This window comes from Pteronotus mesoamericanus, unplaced genomic scaffold (genome assembly GCF_021234165.1).
Source record: "Pteronotus mesoamericanus isolate MK-2021 breed Mesoamerican mustached bat unplaced genomic scaffold, CSHL_Meso_final contig_41, whole genome shotgun sequence".
In the NCBI taxonomy this organism is placed as follows: domain Eukaryota; kingdom Metazoa; phylum Chordata; class Mammalia; order Chiroptera; family Mormoopidae; genus Pteronotus; species Pteronotus mesoamericanus.
The window spans coordinates 7073369-7099761 of NW_026555152.1; the positions used below are offsets into that span (position 1 = coordinate 7073369).

The 26393-nt window shown below is 38.0% G+C and overlaps 1 protein-coding gene across 1 annotated transcript in view; it reads left to right on the forward strand.

Annotated features, from left to right (window-relative positions):
• CCDC77 (coiled-coil domain containing 77) overlaps positions 1-21664 on the forward strand; it is a 32009-nt gene extending 10345 nt beyond the window's left edge. The window contains exons 5-12 of the mRNA XM_054577097.1: positions 385-527; positions 11768-11864; positions 12685-12757; positions 13753-13844; positions 14817-14965; positions 18825-19044; positions 21262-21387; positions 21488-21664. Coding sequence (XP_054433072.1) covers positions 385-527; positions 11768-11864; positions 12685-12757; positions 13753-13844; positions 14817-14965; positions 18825-19044; positions 21262-21387; positions 21488-21664 — 1077 coding nt within the window. The remainder of the gene's footprint in view (positions 1-384; positions 528-11767; positions 11865-12684; positions 12758-13752; positions 13845-14816; positions 14966-18824; positions 19045-21261; positions 21388-21487) is intronic.
• The last annotated feature ends 4729 nt before the right edge of the window (positions 21665-26393 follow it).

The window sequence follows — 26393 nt, forward strand, 5'->3', positions numbered from 1 at the left end:
GTAATTATTTAATTGTTTGCATGTCTGTCTCTTCACAGAATTCCTTAGCTCTAGGCAGAAAACATGCTTTTCATCTTTATCTTTCAAAATTTCTTAATGCTTATTGAATAGAAAGCATTTTTTAAAAATTATGTAAAGAACAGGTGAAACATTCTGGGTTCTGTAATCTGTAAAAGATAAGAGAGCTTTGACTTATATGGAAACATACTCACCCTGTAGCTTTTAAACTCAATTCTATAAACAACTTATTGTTGTCATTTGGAGTCTGTATTGGTGAAACCATTCACACTGTAATATTTCTACATGCCCTGTCTCTTCCATAAACAGTAAGAGATATTCCTGTGAAGCTCAGTCTCTTTTCAGTGACTCTTTTTTTTCCCCCAGCACAAACTAGAATGGGATTTGCAGCAGAGGGAGGAGGAGATTGCTGAATTGCAGAAAGCTCTAAGTGATATGCAAGTCTGCCTCTTCCAGGAACGGGAGCATGTTTTGCGCCTCTACTCAGAAAATGACCGACTAAGAATCAGGTAACAATTAGGAGAAGGGAAATGTGGAAGTTATATTTCTAAATTACACTAAACAAGATAATTTTCTCTGTGGTAATTCTCTTAGGTGTTAGTTCCCAGGAAAAAGACTCTGGAGATGGGAGATTTGCTTGCAGGATGATTAGTAGGGAGGCTCTCAAGAATAACATCTGTGAGCAGGCTTGAGCAGGGGAAGAACCTGAACTGTGATTCAGTGGTAACAGAGGCTTTAGCCACCTTACAGGGGAAAAGGAACCACACTTTTGTACCTCCACAATGATCAGTCATTTAATGTAGGCTGCCACCAGGGAGGGAGTGTAAATTCAGGGGAGGCACACCCCATCGGCCAAAGGCATTTCCTGGAGAAGGACTCGGCAACTGAGGGATAGGTGTCTTGGTCCTGAAGGTAGTATCTGAGCAGTGTTCCACAGTATCCACTATAGTACACTTTCTAAAGAAATAATTTTTTATTTTTCAATTACAATTGACTTACAATATCGTATTTGCTCCATGTGTGCAACCTAGTGATTAGACATTTATATAATTTATGGAGTGGTCACCCCACTAAAACTAGTACCCACCTGACACCATCCAGTTACTACAATATTATTGACTATATTTCCTATGCTGTACTTTACATCCCATGACTGTTCTGTAACAATCTGTACTTCTTAATCCCTTCTTTTTTTACCCATCCCCCATCCCCTCCCATCTGGCAACCATCAAACTGTTCTCTCATCTATGAGTCTATTTCTGTTCTGCTTGTTTGTTTATTATATTCTTTAGATACCACATATAAGTGAAATCATACAGCGCCTCTCTTTCTCTGTCAGACCTATTTCACTAAGCACAGTTCTCTCTAGGTCCATCCATGTTGTTGCAGGTGGCAAGATTTTATTCTTTATTATGGCTGAGTCATATCCCATTGTATAAACATTACTTCTTCTTTATCCATTCATCTATTGATGGACACGGGTTGCTTCCCCATCTTGGCTATTGTAAATAATGCTGCAATAAACATATAGATGCACATGTCTTTTCAATTCAGTTTTTTGGGTTTCTTCAGAAAAATATCCAGAAGTAGAATTTCTGGGTCCTTTTCTTGTTTTAGTTTTTTTAAAAAAAGATTTTATTTATGTATTTTTAGAGAGAGGGGAAGGGAGGGGGAAAGAGAGGGAGAGAAGCATTGATGTGTGAGAGAAACATCAACGTGCAAGAGAAACATTGATGTGCAAGAGAAACATTGATCATTGCCTCTTGCCTGCCCTCAACTGGGGAGCTTGGCCCACAACCCACGTATGTGCCCTGACCAGGAATTGAGCCAGTGACCTTTTGGTTTATGGGACAACACAACCCACAGAGCTACACCAGTCAGAGCTTTTTTTAAAAAAATAATAATTTTTTTTAATTATTTTTTTTTTAAGAGAGAGGGGAAGGAAGCGAGAAAGGGAGGGAGAGAAACATCAATGTATAAGATAACATCATTGGTTGCTTTTCGCATGCCCCCAATGGGGTCCTGCTCCACAACCCAGGCGTGTGCTCTGAGCTGTAATCAAACCTGTGACCTTTCAGTTTGTAGGACAACGCCCAACCCACTGAGCCACACCAGCCCAGCCTATTCTTTGTTTTAAAGTCTGTCTTGTCTGATATAAGTATTGCTACTCTAGCTTTTATTTGTTGTTGATTTTTTTGTTTCCATTTTCAAGAAGTACCTTTTTCTAGCTCTTTAGTTTCCAGTGTGTGTGTGTCTTTCGATCAGAAGTCTTTTGTAGACAGTATACATAAGTGTCGTGTTTTCTTATCCATTCAGCGACTATGTGTCTTTTGATTAGAGCATTCAAAGTAAATGTTTATAGAATTGTATTTATTGCCATTTTTTCATATTTTTGTCTTTTTTTTTTTTCTTCTTAAAGAGGACTCTAACATTTCTTGTAATACAAATTTGGTGGTAATGAATTCCTTCAGCCTTTTCTTCTTTAGGAAGCTCTTTATCTGCCTTTCAATTCTAAATTACAGCTTTGCTGGGTAGGTAATATTTGTTGTAGGTCCTTTCTTGCCAATCCCTTCTGGCTGCAAAGTTTCTGTTGAGAAATCAGTGGACAGTCTTATGAGAGTTCCCTTGTAGGTAACTAACTGCTTTTCCCTTGCTGCTTTTAAGAATCTCTCCTTGTCTTTAACCTTTGGCATTTTAATTATGATGTGTCTTGGTGTGGGCCTCTTTGGGCTTAACTTGTATGGGACTCTGTGTGCTTCCTGGACTTGGTGTCTTTTTCCTTCACCAGGTTAGGGAAGTATTCAGTCGTTATTTCTTCTAGGTTCTTTTATCACTTGCTCTCTCTCTTCTTCTGGTACCTCCATGGTACAGATGTTGTTATGCTTGATGTTGTCCCAGAGGTCCCTTAAACTGTCCTCATTTTTTAAAATTCTTTTTTCTTTTTGCTACTCCGATTGGGTGTTTTCTGCTACCTTGTCTTCTAAATCACTGATTCACTCCTCTGCTTCATCTAATTTGTTGTTGATTCCTTCTAGTGTATTCTTCATTTTAGTTATTGTATTTTTCACTTCTGACTGGTTCTTAGTCCTTTATATGCTGTTGAAGTTCTCACTAAGTTCTTGAGCATTCTTATAAGGATTGTTTTGAACTCTATCTGGTAGTTTGTTTGCCTCCATTTCTTTTAGTTTTTTCTGGAGATTTCTTCTACTTTTTCATTCAGGATATGTTTCTTTGTTTCCCCATTTTGGCTGCCTCTCTGTCTGAGGTAGATCTTCTATGTCTCCCGCTCTTGGTAGGGTGACTTTATGTAGTAGGTGTCCTATAGGGCCCACTGGCACAGACAGCAGTCCTAGTCACCTCAGCCAGGCACTTTATGTGGGTTGTGTGCCCTTGTATTGTGATTCAGTCTTGATTGGTGTCGGCACATCAATTGGAGGGATTGACCAAGCCAGTTGGCATGCAAGGACTGGCAGCCCTATAGCAGAGGACCTGCTGTGCAGAGACCAACCCCATGGAACAGAAAGCACTTTAACAGGGCTCTGGTGCCCATCGAGTCTGTCCCTTGAGTATGTCACTTATGGAAGTGCTCCAGGCTTTCTTAGCTCTTCACCAGGTATGCTGGCTCTGAGGCCTCCTGGGAGGTGAATGCCAAGGTCACCCATCATCTTTGCCCTGCCTGGGGCCACCCAGCATGAGCTACAAAGTGATCTCAGATGGCTGCTACTTACGCTGTGTTTGGAGATGCCTGGGAGAGGCAAAGCTATGGACTGAGTCTGGCTGCTGCTAGTGCTGGGCTTAGGGCTGTTTAGCAAGAGACATGGGGCTCAATGAGGCCAGATCTTGGTGGTTTGGGGTTACTGGCCCTTGGAGAGATTTTAGAAAAGTCTACGGCATGAGCCAAGACAGGCTGTTTGTATACAAAAGCCACTGGAAGAGGCAGTGGTGGGCTGGCAAGTTAGGTAGGGCATCGTCTCTGGGAATCACCTGAGTGGTGCAAACAGAGCCAGGTTAACTCAGATATGGCGCCCATCTGTTGGGGAGGGCTCAGAAAAGGAATGATGGCCTCTGCCAGCACTTCTTTCTGGGAGAAAGCTACCCTTCCAGCCCTTACCCCAAAGACAGACAATTCAGTTTCCCCCTGTATGTCCCTGGAGCTTTTTGAGCTACTGCCCTAGTGTTGGAGCTCAGAGCAGGTGAGTCAGAGTAAGTCCATGTATGGGCCACAAGACTCCAGGAACTGCCAGGGACTCCAGGTGCATTACATCTCCCTCAGCTCTAATCCCGGCTGGTTTTCACAGCCAGAAGTCATGGGGACTTCTTTTCCCAGCACTGGAACCCTGGGCTGGGGAGCCTGGTGTGGGGCTGGGTCTCCTCATTCCTCAAAGGGGACCTCTGCAGCCAAGGTTTTCTCTCAATTTTAAACCACCACACGTGGGTGTGGGACAAGCCTATTCTGAGTCCTCTGCCCCTCCTAGCAGTCTCCGTGTGGCTGCTTCTGTATATCCTTAGTTATAGGAATTCTGTTCAGCTAGACTTGAGGCAGTTTTTAATGATAGTTGCTCTGTAGTGAAGTTGTAATTTTGATGTGGTCATGGAAGCAGGCAAGTACAGCGTTTACCTATGCCACAATCTTGACTGGAAGCCTGCAGCTAACATTTTTTGAGGACCTCCAGAATTGTCTCATTTCTTTCATATTTGTGGCAAAATATACTTAACATAAAATTTACCACTCTAATTATTTTTAAGCGTCTAGTTCAGTGGCATTAAGTGCATTCACATTTTTGTGCAGCCATCACCACTATACATCTCTAGAACTTTTTCATCAACCCATACAGAAACTCTGAACCCATTAAACAATAATTCCCCCTCTTTCTAGCCCTTAGTAACCACTATTTTATTTTGTCTTTATGTGTTTGATTATTCAAGGAACTTTGGATTAAATGGAATCAGGCAGTATTTGTCTTTTTGTGTCTGACTTTTTGCATTTAGCATAATGTTTCCTGTGTTCATCCATGTTGTAGCATGTGTCAGAATTCTGTGCCTTTTTAAGGCTAAATAATATTCCATTGTATGTGTATGTCACATTTTGTTTATCCTTTCTTCTATCGGTGGACATTTAACTTGTTCCCAACTACTAGTTATTGTGACTAACACTGCCATGAATGTTGGTGTACAAATACCTGTTAGAGTTTCTGTTTTTATTGCTTTTGTGTGTATATACCCAGAAATGGAATTGCTGGATCAAATGCTATTTCTAGGTTTAATTTTTTTGAGTAACCACAATGCTCTTTTCCATACTGGCTGCACCATTTTATGTTCCCACCAGAAATGCACAAGGGTTTTGGTTTTTTCATATGCACATGAACACTTGTTTTTTATTTTATTAAATAATAGCCATAATAATGGATGTGAAGTGGTACCTCATTGTGGCTTTGATTTGCATTGCCCTAATTAGTGATACAGAGCATTTTTCACATGTTTATTAGTCATTCATATATTTTCTTTAGAGAAAAGTCTATTCAAGTCCTTTGCCCATTTTTGAATTGGGTTGTTTGTTTTATTGTTGCTGTTTAGTTATCAGAGTTTTTTAAAGATATATTTTGGATATTAATCCCTTATCAGATGAATGATTTGCAAATGTTTTCTCTCATTTTGAGGGTTGCCATTTTACTCTGTTGATAGTGTTCTTTGATACACAAGTTTTAATTTCCATAAGGTCCACTTAGTATATTTTTCCCATTGTTGCTGTCGCATTTGATGTTGTATTCAAGAAATCATTGCCTCCAATGTCACTATTTTTTCTTCTAAGAGTTTTATAAGTTTAGCTCTTAGATTTAAATCTTTGATCAATTTTGAATTAACTTGTATAGACGTTGTTAGGTAAGGGTGCGACCTTTCATATGGATATCTAGTTATCCCAGAACCATTTGTTGAGAAGTCTGTCTTTTCCCCTACAGTTGAAAACCATTTGACCATGTATGTGGGACTTACTTCTGAACTCTCTGCTCTGTTCCATTGGTTTATATGTCTGTCATTATGCCAGTATCTCATTGTTTTGTTTATTGTAGCTTTGTAGGTGTTTTTTTCTTAGCTTTTATTTTTTTAAAATATATTTTATTGATTATGCTATTAAGGTTGTACCAATTCTTCCCCCTTTTCCCCCCTCCGCCCAGTACCCCAATTCCTTCAGCAGTTTGCTACCCTTAGTTCATATCCCTGGGTCATGCATGTAAGTTCTTTGGCTATTCCATTTCCTATACTGTTCTTAATATCCTCCTGTCTGTTGTGTACCTACCAATTTGTACTTCTTAATCCTTGCTCCTTTTCCCCGATTCTCCCCCTTCCCCCTCCCAGCTGATAATCCTCCAAATGATCTCCATATCTGTGATTCTGTTTCTACTCTGCTTGTTCGATTAGTTTGTTTTTTAGATTCAGTTGTTGATGGTTGTGAATTTGTTGCCATTTTAACGTTCATATTTTGATATTTTTCTTATGTAGTTCTCTTTAATGTTTCATATAATAAGGGCTTTGTGATGATCAACTCCTTTAGCTTTACCTTTTCTGGGAAGCACTTTATCTTCCCTTTCATTATAAATGATACCCTTGCTAGATAGAGTAATCTCGGTTGTAGGTCCTTGCTTTGCATCACTTTGAATACTTCTTGCCTGTCCCTTCTAGCCTGCAAAGCTTCTTTTGAGAAATCAGGTGACAGTCTTATGGGAACCCCTTTGTAAGTAACTGTCTGCTTTCCTCTTGCTGCTTTTAAGATTCTCTCTTTATCTTTAACATTTGACATTTTAATTATGATGTGTCTTGGTGTTGTCTTCTTTGGGTCCAATGTTTTTGGGACTCTCTGTGCTTCCTGGACTTGTATGTCTATTTCTTTTACCAGTTAGGGAAGTTTTCTATCATTATTTTTTCAAATAAGTTTTCAATTTCTTCCTCTTCCACTTCTCCTTCTGGCACTCCTGTGATTTGAACGTCGGTACGTTTGCAGATGTCCCAGAGCTTCTTAGTCTATCCTCGTTTTTTTAAATTCTTTTTTCTTCTTTCTGTTCTGACTGAATGCTTTTTCTTTCTTATGTTCCAAACTGTTGACTTTATTCTTGGCTTCACCTTCTCCACTGTTGATCCCTGTAGATTTTTCTTTATTTCATTTAATGCAACCCTCATTTCTGCCTGTGTCTTTTTTATGCTGTTGAAGTACCCAGTGAGTCCCTTGAGCATCCTGATAACCAGTATTTTGAACTCTGCACATGATAAGTTGCTTATCTCCATTTTTTTTAGTTCTTTTTCTGGAGCTTTGATCTGTTCTTTCATTTGGGCCATACTTCTTTGTCTCCTCAATTTGGCAGCCTCCCTGTATTTGTTTTTGTGTATTTGATAGAGCTGCTTTGACTCCCTGACTTAGTAGCATTGCCTATTGTAGAAGAGCATATTTGTGAATTGTGCGGGGTAGAGCTGTAGGTAATCACTAGGGTGGAGCAAGTTGTTTCATCACTTTATGGCTCTGTGTGCAGAAGGGCTCAGAGAAAAAAGAGTGCTGTTGCCTGGCCTCTGGAGATTTTCCTAGGAGAAAGCTGTCTCCTGGCCCTCACCCTGTTGCCAGTCACTTCACTGTCTCTCCATATGCCACTTGTGCCTTTTCACCTGTTGCCCTTGTGCTGGACCTCAGAGGGGGTGGGTCTGCGTAAGTTCTGAGACCTTTGTGAGCCCTCTTAGAGGAGTCTCCAGTGAATCCTGCAGTTTCTTCTGCTGTCCCAACCCCCACTGATTTTTACAGCCAGAAGTTACAGGACTTATCTTCCTGGCACTAGAACCCTGGGGTAGGTGATCTGGTCTCAGGCTGGGATCCTTTGCTCCCAAGGTATCCCTCCTGATTTTTATCCACCCCATGAGAATGTGGGACTGTCCATTCTACTGTCTCTCTGTGCCTTTCCGCACCTCTCCACCTCTCTGCCTATCTCCATATCTCTGCTTCTACCCATCTGGATGAATGAGTTTCTTAAATCCGTGGTTGTCAGACTTCCATACAGCTCAAATATCTGACAAATCTGGGTGATATTTGTTATGTAGTGTAGGTGTAATTTTTGCTGTGGTCATGCAAGGAGGCGCAGCATATATATCTACGCTTCCATATTGAACGGGAGTCTCAGGAGAGGGGTTTAATTTTTATTTTTCTATCTTCTCCTGAGGACATTTGCTCACTGCTTAAAGGGTGGGGGGTTGGGGGTGGGGGGGGGAGAAACATAGATATAAATGAGAAACCTTGATTGGTTGCCTTCATATGCATCCAAACTGGGGATGTGCCCACAATCTAGGTATGTGCATCGACCAGGAAGCAAACCCACAACCTTGTGGTATATGGGAAAATGGTCCAACCAACTGAGCCACACTGGCCAGGGCTATAGTAAGTTTTGAAGTCAAAAAGTGTGAGTCCTCCAGCTTTGTTCTTTTTTTCAAGATTTTCAAAACAATCTTTGGAGTCTCCTGAGAGTCCCTATGAATTATTAGGGTGGATTTTTCCATTTCTGCAAAAAATGTCATTGAGGTTTTGATAGAAATGTCAGTGAGGTTTTGCACTGAATCTGTAGATTTCTTTGGGTAATATTGACATCTTAATATTAAGTCCTCTGATCCATGGACGTGGGATGTCTTTTCATTTATTTGCGTTCTTTAATTTCTTTCAGCAGTGTTTTTGGTGTACAAGCCTGTACTTAATTCCTAAGTATCTTATTCTTTTCAGTGCTATTATAAATTGAATTCTTAGTTGTTCATTGTTAGTGTATAGAAATGCAACTGATTTCTGCATGTTCAATTTGTGTTTTCCTACTTTGCTGTATTCACTTGTCAGCTCTAAAATTGTGTTTTGGGTTTCTATTGTTTGGTTTTTTTGGTGGTATGCTTAGGATTTTCTACATAGGGTTTCCATATCTTAGGGTTTTCTGCATATAGGATCATGTCATCTGTGAACAAAGATAATCTTACCTCTCCCTTTCCAATTTGCATATCTTTTCTTTTTCTTGCTTACTTGCTTTAGCTAGGACTTCCAATACTATGTTAAATAGAAGTTGCAAAAGTGGGCCTCCTTGTCTTGTTCTTGATCTTAGAGGAGAACTTCAGTCTTTCACCATTGAATATGGTATTCACTGTGGGTTTTTCATACATTACTTATATTTTATAGATATTGTTTCCTTCTATTCCTAGTTTGTTGAATGTTTATATCATAAGGGGTTGAATGTTGTCAAATGCATTTTTTTTGTATCAGTTGATAATTATATGTTTTTTCCCTTTATTTTGTTAATGTGGTGTATTATATTGATTGATTTTCATATAGAACTATACTTACACTTCAGGAATAAATTCTGCTCAATCATGGTATATAATCCTTTTAGTATGGTGCTGAATTTAGTTTGCTAGTATTTTGTTGAGAATTTTTGTATCAATGTTCATAAGGGATATTGCTCAGTAGTAGTTTTCTTGTATTTTTCTTGGCTTTGGTATCAGGGCAACTCTGGCCTCATAGAATGAGTTAGGAAGTATTGCCTCTTTTTCAATTTTTAGAAAAGTTTCAAAATGATTAGTGTTAGACTTTAAAATGTTTGGTATAATTCACCAATGAAGCCATCGGGTTTAGGGTTTTTGTTTGTCGGGTTTTTGTTTGTCAGGTTTTTGATTACTCATTCAATCTCCTTACTAGTTTTAGGCTTGACCTAATGCAGAACTTTTTCAACTCTGGGCCACACTGAAAGTTCACCTTTGGTGTCACTTGATGTATAAGTCAGAGCATTATTCAAAAGACATGTTGTCTCCAGAACCTGAACAGTCTTTCTCAATATTTAGCTTCCTTCTTGGAGGTGGTAGGTATGAGATGAAATAATTTGTCCTTTGCTTTGAAGGGAATGTTCTAGCATGCCTAGGTCAGACCCTGAACACTTCACTGATATGCTTTATAGAGTTAACCTCCAATCCTTTGGAGCACATGTACTTTATCAAGGTTCCTAATGCACTTGCCATTTGTTACCTATCCAGTCTGATTTAATATGACATCCTCAATAGTGAACTAATGTCATCTTAGAATGTCCCGACTCTGATCCCTTCTGATTCTGGTCCTTCCTGATTTTTTGATAGAGGGCCAAAATGTTAATATGGGCCTAGATAAAGACTAGATACAGTAAACGTATACTGTTGTTCACCCTACATGAGTGAGAACTGCTTGTGGTCCTGTTAGGAATGGATAGGAATACAAGAGCTTAATCAGTAGCCATATACCATGTATCTAGGACCAGGTTAATCTGCTCTAGCAAAAACACTACATCTAGCACAGTGACTGAAATTGAGACCTGCTTGTTAGTAGTCTACTACTATCCATCTGGTTTTGCATAGGTCATACTTGTGATTGAATTGAGTATATGATGAAGACCTTCACCCCTACATCCAGCAGGTCTTTGCCATCTTGGGGTGGGGAAGGGCAGTTTCAGAGGTTTCCACTTATCTTAACCTGAAGCCAAGAAACCAGTTCGGAGGTTTTGCTAACTACCAAATATGTTCATTCCAGTTATTCATTTGGAGATGGGGGAAGTGAGCACTGATTGAGCCTGGATCCAGTGGGCTTGTTGTGAGCTGGACCTGGACCAAAATTCCATGTATTACCTGGTTCCTATATGCCTCAATGCCATGATAATGCTTCAAGTCACTCTATATCAGGGTCAACTCAGGCCGTATACCAAGCAATCTTTGAAATGCCTGGGTGTTTTTTCCCCCACAATGTGCAATTACTTGAATAAATAGCCATAACCCTTTGGGGAGGACTAAGGGAATCATTACCGTGTATACTTGCTGTGATGTCACCAAGTCCTACCTCCTTGGAGACCCAGTTCCTCCTTCAGGTAGTTGTCTCTGGGTCTTTAAACTGGATGAGGTGTGGAAAATGGGTCAGAGGTTGTGATTTTATATAGGGCACAGTGATCATCCTCTCTTCCCTTTTGATTTAATTGTTTAAGCGATACCCTGTTGACCCGCACCCCTGCCATCTGTCTTGCTGCTAAGAATATTATGTTCTATAAATCATCTTCAGATCACCAGCTCTAAAATCTCGTCTTAGAGTTTGCCTCCTTGGTCCATATCTGATATAAACTGTCTTAGGTTGGATTCCCAGGAAAACAGACTCTGCAATGAAAATTTACTTGCAGGAATTTCACTGGGGAGTGTTTTCTGGAATAACTACTTATGAGAGAATAAGAAAAGTCTGGGTAGAAGTTGAACTGTGACTGAGTTACAGCCAGACTCAGTCAATTCCACAGAGTGCTCTAAAGTTGTGATGGGCCTTCAGAAGCATCCAAAATTGAGAGAAGAGGATTGGGCACTGGGTGCAGGCTGTTCCTTGGCTAAGGCTGTCCCCTTGACTGATGTCGGTTTTGGAGAGAGATTCAGTGCTGAGCCATCAGCCTGCAACATTGCTGGTTGTGGGGAAAATGAACCTATCTGTCCTGAAGTGGAGACCCGGAGTAGTATACGCTACCATCTCTACAGTTCTTTTCTAGAACCAACTAAGAAATTAATTTCTGACCCCTTCTCTCTGAATTCCTAACTATATGTACCTGATATTTTAAAAACTAGTGCTGAGGTCTAGATAAACCCTATTCAATTTTAATTTGAGGTTACCGTTATTTTAAAAATAAGAACGGAGATCCTTTAAAAACAGAAAAATTTACTTGTACAATGTGTGTTTACTCTCTGTGAATTGCAGGGAGCTGGAAGACAAGAAAAAGATTCAGAATCTCCTGGCTCTTGTGGGAACAGACACTGGAGAAGTGACCTATTTTCATAAGGAGCCTCCCAACAAAGTAAGTAATTTTTGGTTTAGGTTGCATGGTAAATGGAGCTTTTTCAAAATAAGGTCTCAGGTCCATAATCAGAGACATTTTGGTGCTTGCTGAGGAAGTTAGAAGGAGAATTAGCTATCATACTCCCATGTCTACCTAAGTACTCTGAGCATTTTCTGTAATTACAAAGAGCTCTATGATTTTATTTTTCTTCAAAATTCTTGGGAAGTAGCATTGTTTACCCATTTCACAACTTGGAATAGATATTTTGGATGAGATTAGAGAGGAAAGCAGGATCAGGCTTAAGTTTCAATACTCAAGTTTCTTTTTTAATCTTTGTTTATACTGATTACAAAAATAATAAAAACAAACACTGAAATCTATCATATATAAGTGGTAGTCTCCCATAATGTATACCCCAGAGATAAAGCTGTTTTTCCATTCATATAGATGTGTATGTGTATATACTATTTACATTTTTTTAATCCTCTAAACATTGCCTCAGTGAGCATCTTTATACATATCTACATATATATACTTTTATGTTTCCATTACATTCCTAGAGGGCCTTGTCAAAGACCACAGTTTTTAAGCAAATATTACTAAATTACCCTGATGGGGTTTTTTTGTTTGTTTATTTTTAGTTTTTATCAACAATACTGGGTTTTATCCAGTTTGTTACTTTGTTCACTTTGGTCTCATATATATGATATTCCTATATGATTATACCAATTTTGACCAAGTTAACTTATGAATAGTGTATATTCGTAGCACTAAAGGTAAAAAGTGAAGCATCATACATATAGGAAGGCTAGTGTCTTTTTTTTTTTTTCTTTTTCAGGTCACCATTCTCCAAAAGACTATTCAGGCCGCAGATATATGTGAACAGAATGAATCTTCAGCTTTCAGAGCAGGTACCAACATATAATAAATTTTCACTGATACAGAATTCAAAAACATGGTGCAAATAATTAGAAAATTTTCCCTACTATACAGTGATAACAAATGTTTATAATGATGCCCCTGGTAACCTGACATCTTAATATTCTTTTTCTATTTTCTTTTTAGTTTTGCTTTTACTTTCCATGAAGTTTTGTTTTTACTTTCCATGAAGTTTTAATGGAGTAGAAATAAAAAATATATAATTAACATGCTTACGGTGATAAGTCATAAAACAAACCTGTACGACTTTTGGAATTACAGCATATTACTTAGCCTCTCTAAGCCTCAATCATCTCTCTCTTTTTTTAATGGAAATCCTAATTTTCCTTCTTTTTAAAAAAAATTGATATATAATTGATAATATAACTATATTAGTTTCAAGTGTACAGCCTAATGGTTTGATAATTGTATATATTACAAAATGATCACTACAATAAGTCTAGTTAACATCCATTACCACACATAGTTACAATTTTTTTTCTTATGGTGAGAACTTTTAAGATCTACTCTCTTAGCACGAGCTTCTTGAATTATCCAAGGAGTTAAATTTTGTCCTGTGCAGTTCTAGTGTTGCTTATTTTAACAATAATTTTGTCTTTTAAAAATTGGGCGAAACATGTTTAGATTTAGATTTTGTATTTCTTACCCTTTCTGAATAAAAAAGATTTTACAAAGGAAATGAACACAACTTCAAAGGAAAATGTAGTAGTTTATTCTTCAGAAAGATGGATGTTATTACCCAGGTGGCATTCTAGCAGACTTCCCTTGCAGAGATTCCTATTTGAAAAAGTAAGCGCTACAAATATTGTTCATTTTCCTTTTTCTTTCTTACCTCCTGTAGGTAAATAAAAATGAACTCCTATGCAAAAGGAGTTCATTTTTGTAATGCTGATATGTAATGCTGATACTTGAATAGCAGAAAGCAAAGCTAAATGAAGGTCTTTATTATTTTTGTTTTCTCTTTTAGATTCTAAAGTAAGCAAAAGAAAACCAGCAATGAGAGAGAAGGAAGAAAGTTCTGAGCAGTACCAAAAAGACATACAAACACTCATCCTACAGGTAAAGAATTTATTTTGGCAGACCAAAACAGTTTCTATCCATAGCTTACTTTGTGTATTATACCTTCACTGCCATATAAGTATCTTCTTGCCTACATGTTACATCTAGGCATCATGTGATTAAGAAAATGGAGATTATTCCTAATTTACAGAAGCTTATATTTTAAAAACCGTTATTCTGTAGTAATCATTCTAGAGGTGCTATTCTGAACCTTCAGTTCACTCAGCTTATATGCGAAGCCCTACCCAACAAAACTATCATGCAGTAAGAATTTCCTTTGTGGTTGCCTAGGGGATACATGGAGAGTTGCAGTTGTCTGTGCCGATAGATCAACCTTTGGCAGCGGGGTGGTATGTCAGTTTATTTAGCGCACGTGTTCTAAGTCTAGGAAAGTGATGAATCATCCTCTTACCACCTAATAGTCTATCATTTACAACCATAATTTCTCATCTAGTTGCACTCAAGTTCTGTCATTTTCAGGGGGCTCTATCGATTTAAATGACAATTTCTATCTTTGGCCAGTATCTCCATTTGTAGTCATGACAGCCAGATTCAGGTAAGGAAATTATATTATACTCATTTTGCTCTACTTTTTAAATTAAAAAACGAAGAAAATGGTCATTCTATTTCTATGCAACTAGGAAGTCTTAAAGGGGAGACAGTACTCCAAGTTTAAAAAGAGAGATGGTGAAGAGGTGAGAACCTTAGATTAGGGGAAGTTGGGTTTTCTAGCTTTCTCTGTGTGATGCAGATGCTTTGCTGTGCGTGGTCTGCCCTTGTGTAGCCAAACCCCACTCACTAAATAAAGAGGGGTGCCCGTTGAGGCTTTTCTTCTATTTGTTTTGTTTTTTATTTGGGGGGGTTTGTTTGTTTGTTCTTGTTTTTCTTCCTGGAGAAAGGCTGACTTTTAGAGATAAGGAATAAGAGGAAGCAGGGCAGGAATGGATGCCTCACCCTTTTTGGCCTATCTAGGTGGAGGCACTACAGGCTCAGCTGGAAGAACAGACCAAGCTTTCTAGAGAACAAGTTGAAGGGCTCATGGAGGATAGACGGATTCTTATTGAGGAGATACAAGTTCATCACCAAAGGAATCAGGACAAAATCAAAGAGCTTACCAAAACGTGAGTGTTTAAGGAAGCTATTTCTTACAGATTTAAAATTTTTTCTGAGTAGCTTAAAAGTTAATGGTCCTGTACTTTTGCAACATAGTATCATGGAACTGACAGGAACCTTGAAGAAATTGTCTTTATCAGACACCTCTGCTTCTAGGTTGGTGGCTTGTCCAGAAAGGCTATTGATTCATTTCTTGAGGAATCAAGGGTGGGTATTTCACATGCTCAGTGAAACCCATTTTAGTGCTTTAGCTTGATCTTAGTGATGAAGAAATGTTCTTTTACCCGCTGATATGTTATCTGGCTCAATATAGTAAGGCCCTTTTCTTTTGTTTGGCCCTTCATAAATATGGAAAAATATGACTCTATATACCTGTACCAAAAAAACCCACAAAAAACAAAATACAAACTCTGTACTCACTGCTTTTTTTCTTACCTGCCTGCCTTTCCTCGCCTCTGTAGTGCAGTTTCATCCCCATCATTTTACTAAGCATGCCCTTGCTAGGGTCAACACTGACTTGTTAATTTCTCTGTCCAGTTACCTCTTTACAATCCTCATTGCAATTAGTATCTTTTTGCATGTATGGCACCTCTGATCACACTGTCTTTGAAGTTAATCTCCCTTGATTTCTGCAACATCTGTCTTTAGTTCTTCTACCTATCTAACCCTCCTCAGCTTTTTGTGTGGTACCAGTGGCCAGACCTGTGCTATAAAGACATTGTCAGTTGAATATGTTTGAACACCACTTTTGTGTGGTCCTTACACAAAGAGGAATAAGTTCGAAAAAAGGACTTAGTGTGTGCCATTTCTTCCACTTTTGGTTTTGGCACCTTTCGCAGGGCTTCCAACAGCAAAATGCGGGGACAGAGCTTTTGGAGGCTCAAAATCTCTATGGTCTGTAGGAGCCACTATGAGGAGGGTCCAGGAAAAAACTTGCAATTTTCAGTGGAAAACAGGTGGGAGTTACTAACTCTGATATCTTTGTAGTTTGGATCTGGATTTGCTGCACCTTTCTTTGTAATAATTTTCTGCTTAAAAAATAAGGATGTTTTAGTTAATCCATGAAACAGACTTGAAGAGGGGCATTTTAAAAGGTGCATTTTCTTTGAAAAATGGATCAGACTGTTGAACTCAACATACTAGATGAGTTTGTAAATAAATTTATAGCATGAATCCTTAATGCCTCTCTTCTGGGGGCGGGGGTGGAAAGAACGTGTTTGAACACCTCAAATTGACCATATTGAAACCAGTATGTTTTTCTTTCCCAATCAGTACCCCTTCCCCCATCTGAAACCTACTACTTTCTTCTTTTTCCCATTTAGTTTAATGACATCACATCCAGTTTCTCAAGCTTGAAACCTCAGGATTACCTTGAACTCCCCATTCTTATTCCCTCATTCTAAACCCTGTGGAGTGCAAGCCTAAGAATCCTCTCAAATCCATTCTCTGCTCTCATTCTTACTATATAGGCTCAAGTTACATTGTCTAAATTTTTGCAATAATCTAAATGTGCTTCCTTTCACTGCTCCCTTTGTATTCCTTACTCTTCCTCACTATTACTAATAGCTCCTCCTTTAGGACTTACCAAGTGCATGAAAACATTTGATAGCTCCCTGTTTTTCTTATGATAAAGCCCTGATATCTCAGCATAAATTATTAGGGACTTCATCTGGCACTAATTTAACCTTTCAGTCCCACCTCCTTTTCTGTTGCTGTAGTTTACTTTGTCTTTCAGCCAAACTAACAATATCTATGGTTCATGGAACACTTGCTCTGGGGCAGGTAACTTGCTATGCAGTGTCACTCCTTTTCTGAAGACTTCCCCAGGCAGAATTGAAGTGTTCCTCCTCCACATTCTCATAATGATTAGCATGCCTCCATGATGACATTTATCAGCATCTATTGTAATTATGTCTTTGTCCCTTCAGGGTCTTGCCCTGTGTCCATAACAGACACACAATAAACATCTGTTGAACACTTGGTGATGCTTATCAAGTTGCATCTTACCACCTCTTTTCTATGTTAAACATCCTACATTTTAAAATACTTTTTTGTGTTACATTCTTCATCTCTTTATTGTTATTCATTCTCAAGCTTTTCTAGTGTCTCTTCCTTCATTTTAAAGTGTAGTAATTAAAATTGGATGTGATACTCAATTAAGATTTCTGACCAATGCAGGATAGAAAATGCCTTATTTTAGGTATTTTGTGCTTAAGCATAACACTTTTACTTCTCATTGGATTTTCATTATTTTTAAAGGAAAAGTATTTTTTAATTGTCATAGTAATTTGTAATTTTATATGTCTTCCAGGATATTAATAATCATATAATAATTAGCATCATCTGCATGTCTGAGCACATGATCAGTTCCTTCCATGATGTCATTCCCAGGATATTAAATGGCATGAAATTCAAGGCCATTGATGACTGCCCTTTGGGTGTCACTTTCACCATTTGTACATTAACAAGACCATACCTCCCACTTTGTAATTGAGAACATAATGTAAGATAGAATAAAGTAACTCACTGAAAGCAAGAGAGAACCTTGTGGTAACTAGATCAATCTCTCCCTCTTTATACACACATACACATACCTGACTATAAATATATATATATATATATTTTTTCATCTGCTGACAGTTACCGTACTTTGTGCCTGGCATTATCCTATCATTTTTCCCTGTCTGTGTACCTTATTACTCATTAAAAGAGCTAAGTGGATCTGACATTATTTGTTCAGTGGGAAATTAGAGTGATCACCTCACAGTATTTAATACTCTTTGCAAATAGTTTGAGTATTTGATACAGTGTTTTTCTAGGTGTAGATGTTAAACTGATGGATTGCTTACTTCTAGGGATATTCTTTGTTCATGATAGAAACATCATTTTTCTATTTCTACATCTCAGTAATCAGCAGAAATCTGTTTAATATCTAGTGTATGTCTAGCAGTTGTTTCTGTCCTTGACAATTTGATAGTAGCAGGGCAAAAAGAAATAACAAACAAGTATATGCTTTCACTCAGGTTGGAAAACCTGCACATTGACAGGTAAAACATGACAGTATATAAGCAAGATGAATTATAACACAAGAAACTAGATTTAAGCTGATAAGGAATTTCAGACAATGGAGAAATTAAATGGGGTAAAGTAGTTGAGATGACTTCATAGAGGAAGTTGATCTTCAAAACAAGGTAAGATTTGATATCTGGGTAGTTTACCTGTAGAACACAGCATAAACAAAAACAAGCTGTTTCTGACATTTTAGAATCTGTGTTAATCCTCAGCCAGAACACCGTGAGTTAGTTCTTTATTGTAAGGTCTAGTGCCTAGGAATAGTCCATACTTATGCAGGCTGTGTGTAAATATTTTTTCAGTCCTTCTGACTATATAACTGAAATTAGCACTTAGCAAAATACCTGTAAAGAGCAGTCTGTGAACCAGTGAGCATGGGTAGGTACATTATACTCTGTCCAATAAAACATGTGGGATTGCGAGTGATCAGATTAAGCATATTTTTTAAAGTGCTAATAATATTTTGTTTTATTTACTTTTAGAGAGAGGGGGAGAGAGGGAGAGAAACATCTATATATGAGAGATTTGATTGCCTCTCACACACCCCTAGCTGGGGACCTGGCTCACAACCCAGGCATGTGACCTGACTGGGAATCGAACTGGCAGCCTCTCAGTTTGTAGGCCAGGCGCTCAAACCACTGAGTCATACCAGCCATAGCTAAAACTGCTAACAATATTTTATAGAATTTATATGTTGTACAATTTTTAAAGAACCTGTGTCTTCCCTTCATTTGGAATAACTGTGCCATATGTGCTGTGTAAACATGTTCATGTTCACATTTGTACTTCTTTCAGTCTCCATCACACCCAGGAACTGCTCTATGAGAGCACCAAAGACTTTTTGCAACTCAGATTGGAAAACCAAAATAAAGAGAAATCATGGATGCTTGAAAAGGATCATTTGATGTCAAAGATTAAGCAATACAGGGTACAGTGTAAGAAGAAAGAAGATAAAATTGGAAAAGTTTGGCCAGTTGTTCATGAGAGTCATCGAAAACAAAATGAATATATTAAGGTAGTTTCTCTGTACCTTACAGAATTTTTTTTTCCTGTAAGAATTTGAAAAAATTCAAGAGGATTTCAAAGAACCTAATTATCATACAAGATCCATTCAGTCCAGGAAGCTGATAAGCAACAACCTCAAGAAATAGGTTTCAAAGAGTAGCTCATCATTACAGTGTTTGGAGATTTAGAAAATGAAACAGTCGATCGATTGATTCATTCCTTTATTCATTTCATTCAACAAGTATTCAATACACTCCTACTCTGGGCTAGGCTCTGGGGCTACAGCGGTAAATAAGCTTGACCAGGTTTGCCATCATGGTATTTACATCTTGATGTGAAAAAACAGAAACATTAACACAGAAAATGATAAATTATAAAAAAAGAAGCAGTATTAAGGAATTAAAAGGATTATATGAAGATTATATGTAGTTGCTGGAAGTCTACTTTTATGGAGAAGCACAGGGAGACTCTCTAAAGTCTGGTGCTTTTACTGAGACTTGAAAAACATGACTGAGCTTGCCATAGAGATCTAGGGGAGGAGCATTCCAAGGAGAGGTAAGAGCAAGTTTAAAGGCCTTGCAGTGTGTATGTTCAAAAAGGAGGTGGTGTACAAGGAGGTTGGAGGGGTGGCTCTTGGTGATTCGCTGCTACGTACCCCTGCAACCTCCTTGTATACCACTTCTTCCTTGCTTATTTCTCTATAACCATGACATTCTTCTTTTTCCTTGACTATACTCCAGGGCCTTAAAAGTTGCTCTTCCCTCTCTCAGGAATGCTCTTCCTCTAGGTCTGTATGTAAGGAAGTAACATGATCTTATTTAGCTTTTTTTATTTTATTTTAATTTTTTTTATTGATGAGAGAGAGAAATCAATTGGTTACCTTTCTTACGTGCCCTGACCAGGGTTTGAACCTGCAACCTTTTGGTGTACAGGCGACACTCCAACTGACTGAAACACTGAGCCAGGGCTTATTTAGCTTTTTAAAAGATCATTCTGACTGCTCAGTGGAACATGTATAATGCATGTTGCTGTTTCTTTCTTTTTAAAGAACTCCAGAAATGTGTCCCAAACATATACAGTAGTCCCTTGATATCTGCAGGGGATTGATTCCAGATACCAAAATCCATGGTTGGTCAAGTATCTTATATAAAATGGCATAGTATTTGTATTAACCTACGCACATACTCCCATATACTTTATTTATTTATGTTTAAAGATTTTACTTATTTACCTTTAGAAAGATAGGGAGGGAGGAAGAAAGAGAGAGAGAAAAAAACATCGATGTGTGAGAGAAATGATGATTGCTGCCCTTTGCATGCCCCCAGCTGGGGACCTGGCCCACAATCCAGGCATGTGCCTCAACTGGGAATTGAACCAGCGACCTTTCTGTTTGCAAGATGACACCAATCCACTGATCCACACCAGTCAGGGCATCCCATGTACTTTAAATCATCTCTACTTACAATACCTAATACAATGTAAATAGTTGTTATACAGCATTGTTTAGGATGGTGATTTTCAATCTGTGTGCCAGGAGAATTTTTAAAACATGCACTATCTGAGTACAGAGTCAGGGGCACTGACATCTTTTTCCCTTAGATTGTCAAAAAAAAAAAAAAAAAAAAAAAACAACAACCAACACAACAATAGCCATTTAGTGTGAATGAATCAAAATTATACCTATTTTTTGTCAGATTGGCAAAAAAAAATTGTTTTTTGGCGTACCACAGAACTTTAGTAATTAGTTTATGTGTGTCATGAGATAAAAAGGGTTGAACATTGCTGGTTTAGGGAATAATGACAGGGAAAAAATTTCTGTATACATTCAGTAGGCCTAACTACATAGTACACATCAGCAACAGCGTGCCCTTTTTTTTTCAGAATATTTTTGTTCTATGTTGGTTGAATCCATGGGTGTGGATCCTGCAGATACAAGGGCTGACTGTATTGTTATTTCTTATTTGGGACAATTCTTAACTCTGTTATCTACTCTTCTCAGAGCCAAAAGTACTTTTTTTATTTTATTTTAAAGGATTTCTACTATGTACACTTTGGAAAAAGGCTAAGAATCCTCTTTCAAATGTTCTCCAAAGTTCCTTGCTGTCCTGTTAGTTAACTCATGTGTAATTCTGTAAATCCTGTCATTCCTTCCTTTCTCTACCTAAATGCTATTTGAGGTACCTAAGTTATAGAACTCAGTAATTTTTTTTTCCCTTTTGACTCACAGTCCCTAAAGGATAAGTTAGTACAAGAAAAAAAGCTGTCCAACATGTACCAAGAGCAGTGCATTTCCCTAGAAGAAGAACTTGCCCGAATTCGTGAGGAAGAGGGAGTGAGGAGAGAGATCTTCAAGGTACAAAATTCTCTACCATTTGTGATGGTGTGGGACGTCAGATAGCTCAGGGAATGCTTCCCTCATCTTCATAAATGCCTTCTCATTTTCCTATTTTTAGGATCGCTCTAACAAGATGGGGAAGCGTTTACAGGTAATGACAAAACGCTATGAGGCCTTGGAGAATCGGCGTATCTTGGAAGTAGAAGGCTTTAAGACAGATATCAAGGTTCTCCGACAGAAACTGAAAGACTTGGAGCAAATGCTCTATAAGGTAATTGCTGATCTTGGATTCTAAAAGGGAGAAAAGGGGTACAAGAAAGCATGGTCATGAGGGCTCCTCAGAAGAGATGTGCTGTTTCCCAGATGGTAGGTACTTATGGATCAGCATCCTTGAAGTCTCACTAAAGTTGGTTGAACAAGTACACGCCAAGGGGAAGACAAAAAGAGGTTGAATAATTGAATGACTGCATCATTATACTTTTATCTAACGTAACAGAAATTTTCATCCTTTCCAATTCAAGAAGTAGATTAAAATAGCTGTGTCTATGTTACAAATAGGGAAAATGAGTATTTGAGTAATAATTTTTTTCCTACCAGACACAGCATTATTTAGAAACAAAGTTGCCTCAAGAGCCTTCTTATAGAGATTTAACCAGTTATCCACATATCCTAAATGATCACTATGTTCCAAAGTTGATTATAAAAAAGATGAGGTAATTTCTTTGGCAAATTCACCAGTGATGTTTATATTGGTCTCCTCTTTTTACTGATTGTTCTTGTTTATTGATTTCTATCTCAAGTCTCCTTTACTGTTGTATGGGAAAGCACAGAGTCTCATGATTTTTCTTTTACTCTCAATTTTCCATCTTTTTGTTAGTCACTAAAACTAAGGGTTGAATTTACCATCTGTACCAAATGTGTCATAAAAAGGAGCCAGCATAGGCTGGTCTTTATGACTGATTTGCCTCCTCTGGAATATACTCTAATCATTTTTTTCCCCCCAAATCTCTAGGCAACACTTAATGCCCGGGCAAACCAGGATCTTGCCATTCTGTGTGAGGTTCGTGACAGCAATAGACGGGCACATAAGATTCAAGGAGAACTGAAGAACCTGAAGTCCAAAGTATTTGGTCTGGAGAATGAACTTAGGCTCTGTTGATGTTTACTTTTAGAAATGGCCCTCATCTGTAGTAAGTGCACTTTCTGAAATCTGAGAAAAATATCATCTTCTTCCAGAAACTGTAGGCACAATTGACTAGGGTGATGGTGTCCTTTATTATAAAGACATGGTGAAGAATCAGGGACCACTAAAAAAGCCTTTCTTGCATGCTAAACTATAATTTTTGCTGTCCTGTTAACTTCTTTTTTTGTCTGGAGTATAACCTAAATTACTTAGAGACTTTCCCACATAATTTTTCCACTTATAATGAGAGGTTTTTGTCTTTTTAGAAGACAGTGACCATGAAAACTCAGGAAGAAAGGATATTTGCTGTGATCTTGGCTGAGTGTCGATAGGAGAAACACTTTGCTTGAGCAGATAAAGGCATCCACCTAGGTTGCCTCTCTCCTAGGCAGATCACAACTGTCAGATGTGAATAGACAGTAATTCTGCTCATTTAACTTTGTTCTTTGGTGAGCTTTGAGGCCTTAATTACTTTTATGGACACCCAATCTCATGAAGTTTCACCAGAGGGCGATAGAGACTCTTCAGCAAAATGTTTATCCAGGAAAATAAAGGTGGCACTTTGGTAAGAGTAAAACTTAAATGATCCTTGTATGAAAAGTTCAGTATTGTATCAATAATATGTTTTTTTTTTAAACAGAATGTATGTATTTTAAATTATTTTCAGTAAAATGTGTAATTGAAAATACTCTCTGAGTTTTCTATAATTTCATGCTAAAACAACATTGATACTTTGTTAATGGCTCAGTTTACCTACTTGTTCCACAGTCTTTGCAGTCCTGTACAAGTATTAGAGTTTTCCTAAATGAGTCTTTTGAAATCACCTGGTACTGGAGGTAGCAAAGATAGTTCTAATGGTGAGGTGCTAAGACTTCATCCATTTTTTCCATCTATGTCCTTTTTTAGGCAAAGGGCTGTGTGTTTGAGGTGAAATAATTGTGTGTATACTGGGATAGACTCTGGAAAATCAGTTGATCTTAGTTTAGTATGACATCTTATGATTTACCCAGGACAAAGCAATGGAGAAGAACTCAGGCTTTTATATTTGTGTTAAGGAAGGTGGTAATTAAATGGTCAGTAGAAGATGTTGTTTTTTGGGGGTTTTTTTTTTAAGCCTATGATTGCAGGTCAGGTTTTTTTCACTAATAAATCAGGACAGAAATTCCCAGAGGGACTAATCCTGAGCTTTAGAGAGATGTACAGAAGTTGTTAGTTCTTTTTGTCCTAATACTTAACGAATTGGCTTTTCATGACTTGCTATTTTGATGCTGGGCAAAACATAAAGGCCTGTTGAATCAGAAGTTCAGAGTGAGAAGGGATCTTAGAAACCATATAATCCAGATTTTTAATTTTATATATGACTTTGAGGCCTACCACCATTGACTTCTGCTATCAGTTGATAGTTACTAATACCCTCATCTCAATTCCAGTGACATTCATTTTCATATTAACCACCCACTAAGGTAGTCTATCTCTAAACATCACCAATAAGCAGTAAAGAGTGGAAAGAGCCTGCCTGGGCTTTGGAGAATCACAGGTGAAGATTCAATCTTGCCTCTTCCTAAAACCCTCAAAGGTTTAGTCCCTTCATCTGTAAAATAGGGATAAATCTATCGGCCTTTAGTACCCAGAATATATAAAGAACTCTTAAACTCAAAAATAAAAAATTGCCAAAGGATCTGGATAGACCTTTCTCTGAAGAATATATACAAATGGCCAATACGCACATTAAAAGATGCTCAACATCATTAGTTATTAGGGAAACGGAAATCAGTAGTGACATACCACTTCTCACCCACTCGGATGGCTATAATACAAAAGACAATGTGGGTGAGGGGATGGGTGAGGGGAAACTGGAAGCCTGAAGTATTGCCAGTGGATGGAGTATGGTGCTACTGCTTAGGAAAACAGTTTGGCAGTTGCTCAAAAAGTGAAAACAGTTACAAGATCCAGCAATTCCACTCCCTAGGTATATACCCAAGATAAATGAAAATATACATCCCCACAAAAGCTTGTACATAGATGTTCATAGCAGCATTATTCATTATAGCCATAAAGTAGAAATGGCCCAAATGTCTATCAACTGGTGAACAGGTAAACATTCAATGGACTGGTGCTTTGTTTTGTTTTGTTTTTTAAGATTTTATTTATTTTTAGAGAGAGGGGAAGAGAATGAGAAAGAGGGATAGAAACATCAATGTATGCCTCTCGTGCCACACCTACTGGGGGCCTCGGGTGCAACCCAGGCACGTGCCCTAACTAGCAATTGAACTTGGAACCCTTTGGTTCGCAGGCCAGCACTCAATCCACTGAGCCACACAGCCACACAGCCAGGGCCAATGGACAGTTATTCAGACATAGTAAAGAATGAAGTACTGACATACCCTGCAACATGAGTCAACCTTAAGAATATCATCTAAGTTAAAAGAAACCACATACAAAAGGCCACACAATTGTATAATTTCATATATGTGAAATGTCACAATAGGCAAATCCAGAGAAACAAAGTAGATTAGTGATTGCCAGGGGCTGAGGAGACAGGTTCTGGATGAGGTGTGACTGTTAATATGTGTAGGGTTTCTTCTTGGGGTCATGAAAATATTCTAGAATTAATGATGATGGTTACAAAACTGAATATACTAAAAGCCACTGAACTGTACACTTTAAAAGGGTGAATTTTATATGGGTTGTACATATGTTTTAAAGTCCATGAAATGGCTTAGTTTTGTGCCTAGCATGTAGTGGACATTCAATTACAGTTAACTATCATCAATATTTTAGCTTCAATTGACTTCCTTTCAAGTGCCCACCATTGTTAGTCAGATTCCAACATGCATTTAATACCATTCATTTCTGCATTTGGCATTTTATTCTAGGGTGCTTTGAATGTACCAGAAATTGTGCTGGAACGTAAGTTTAAAGCACACATAAAAATATTCTTTGTGCTCCAAAGGTTGATGGGAAAATAAGTGCTATGAGTGCATAGGATAGAAAGTAACAGAGAAGATGACTTAAATGAGGTCATATTTGAGCTGAATCATAAGTGTCAATTCAGAGTCAGACAAGAGTTTGGACATTCTAGGTAGAGGAACAACATGTGTGATAGCATGGGGAAGTGCAAGGACAGGAGACAAAGTTGCGTAATGTAGGACATAAATATATGAGCACTGACTGGTGGCTCAGTTTGTCGGACACCATTCCTCAAAGTGAAAGGTTGCTGGTTGGATTCCCAGTCAGGGCACATGCCTGGGCTGCGGGTTCTGTCCTGGTCACAGGGTGCCTATGGGAGGCGACCGATCAATGCTTCTCTCTCACATTGATGTTTCTCTCCCTCTCTTTCTCCCTCTCTTACTCTCTCTATAAAAAGAAATAAAATCTTTTTAAAAAGGTATGAAATTTCATTTAATACAATGATGTATTAATATGTATTATATAAGTAATGTTATACATTATTATACATTAATGTGTATTACATTATTGATACAATAATGACCTTTTGCATCAATAGAAACCTTAATGGGGAAAAGCAAAATTAGAAATATTTAATAGTATTCATGTATTAAAAGAATTTGAAGTGCAAACTCACTTTCTTAAAAATTAGGGTGGCCCTAGCCAGAGAGCTTAGCTGGTTAGAGCATTGTCTTGATATGCATGAGTTTGATCCACGGTCAGGGCACATACAAGAATCAGCCATTGAATTCATAAATAAGTGGAACAACAAACCTATCTCTTTCTCGCTCCTCCCCCACCCCCTTCCTCTTTCTCTCTAAAAATCAATAAATGAAAGTGAAAAAAAAATAGGGTGGACAGAAAGCATCACACGTTAATAAACAGATGTTTC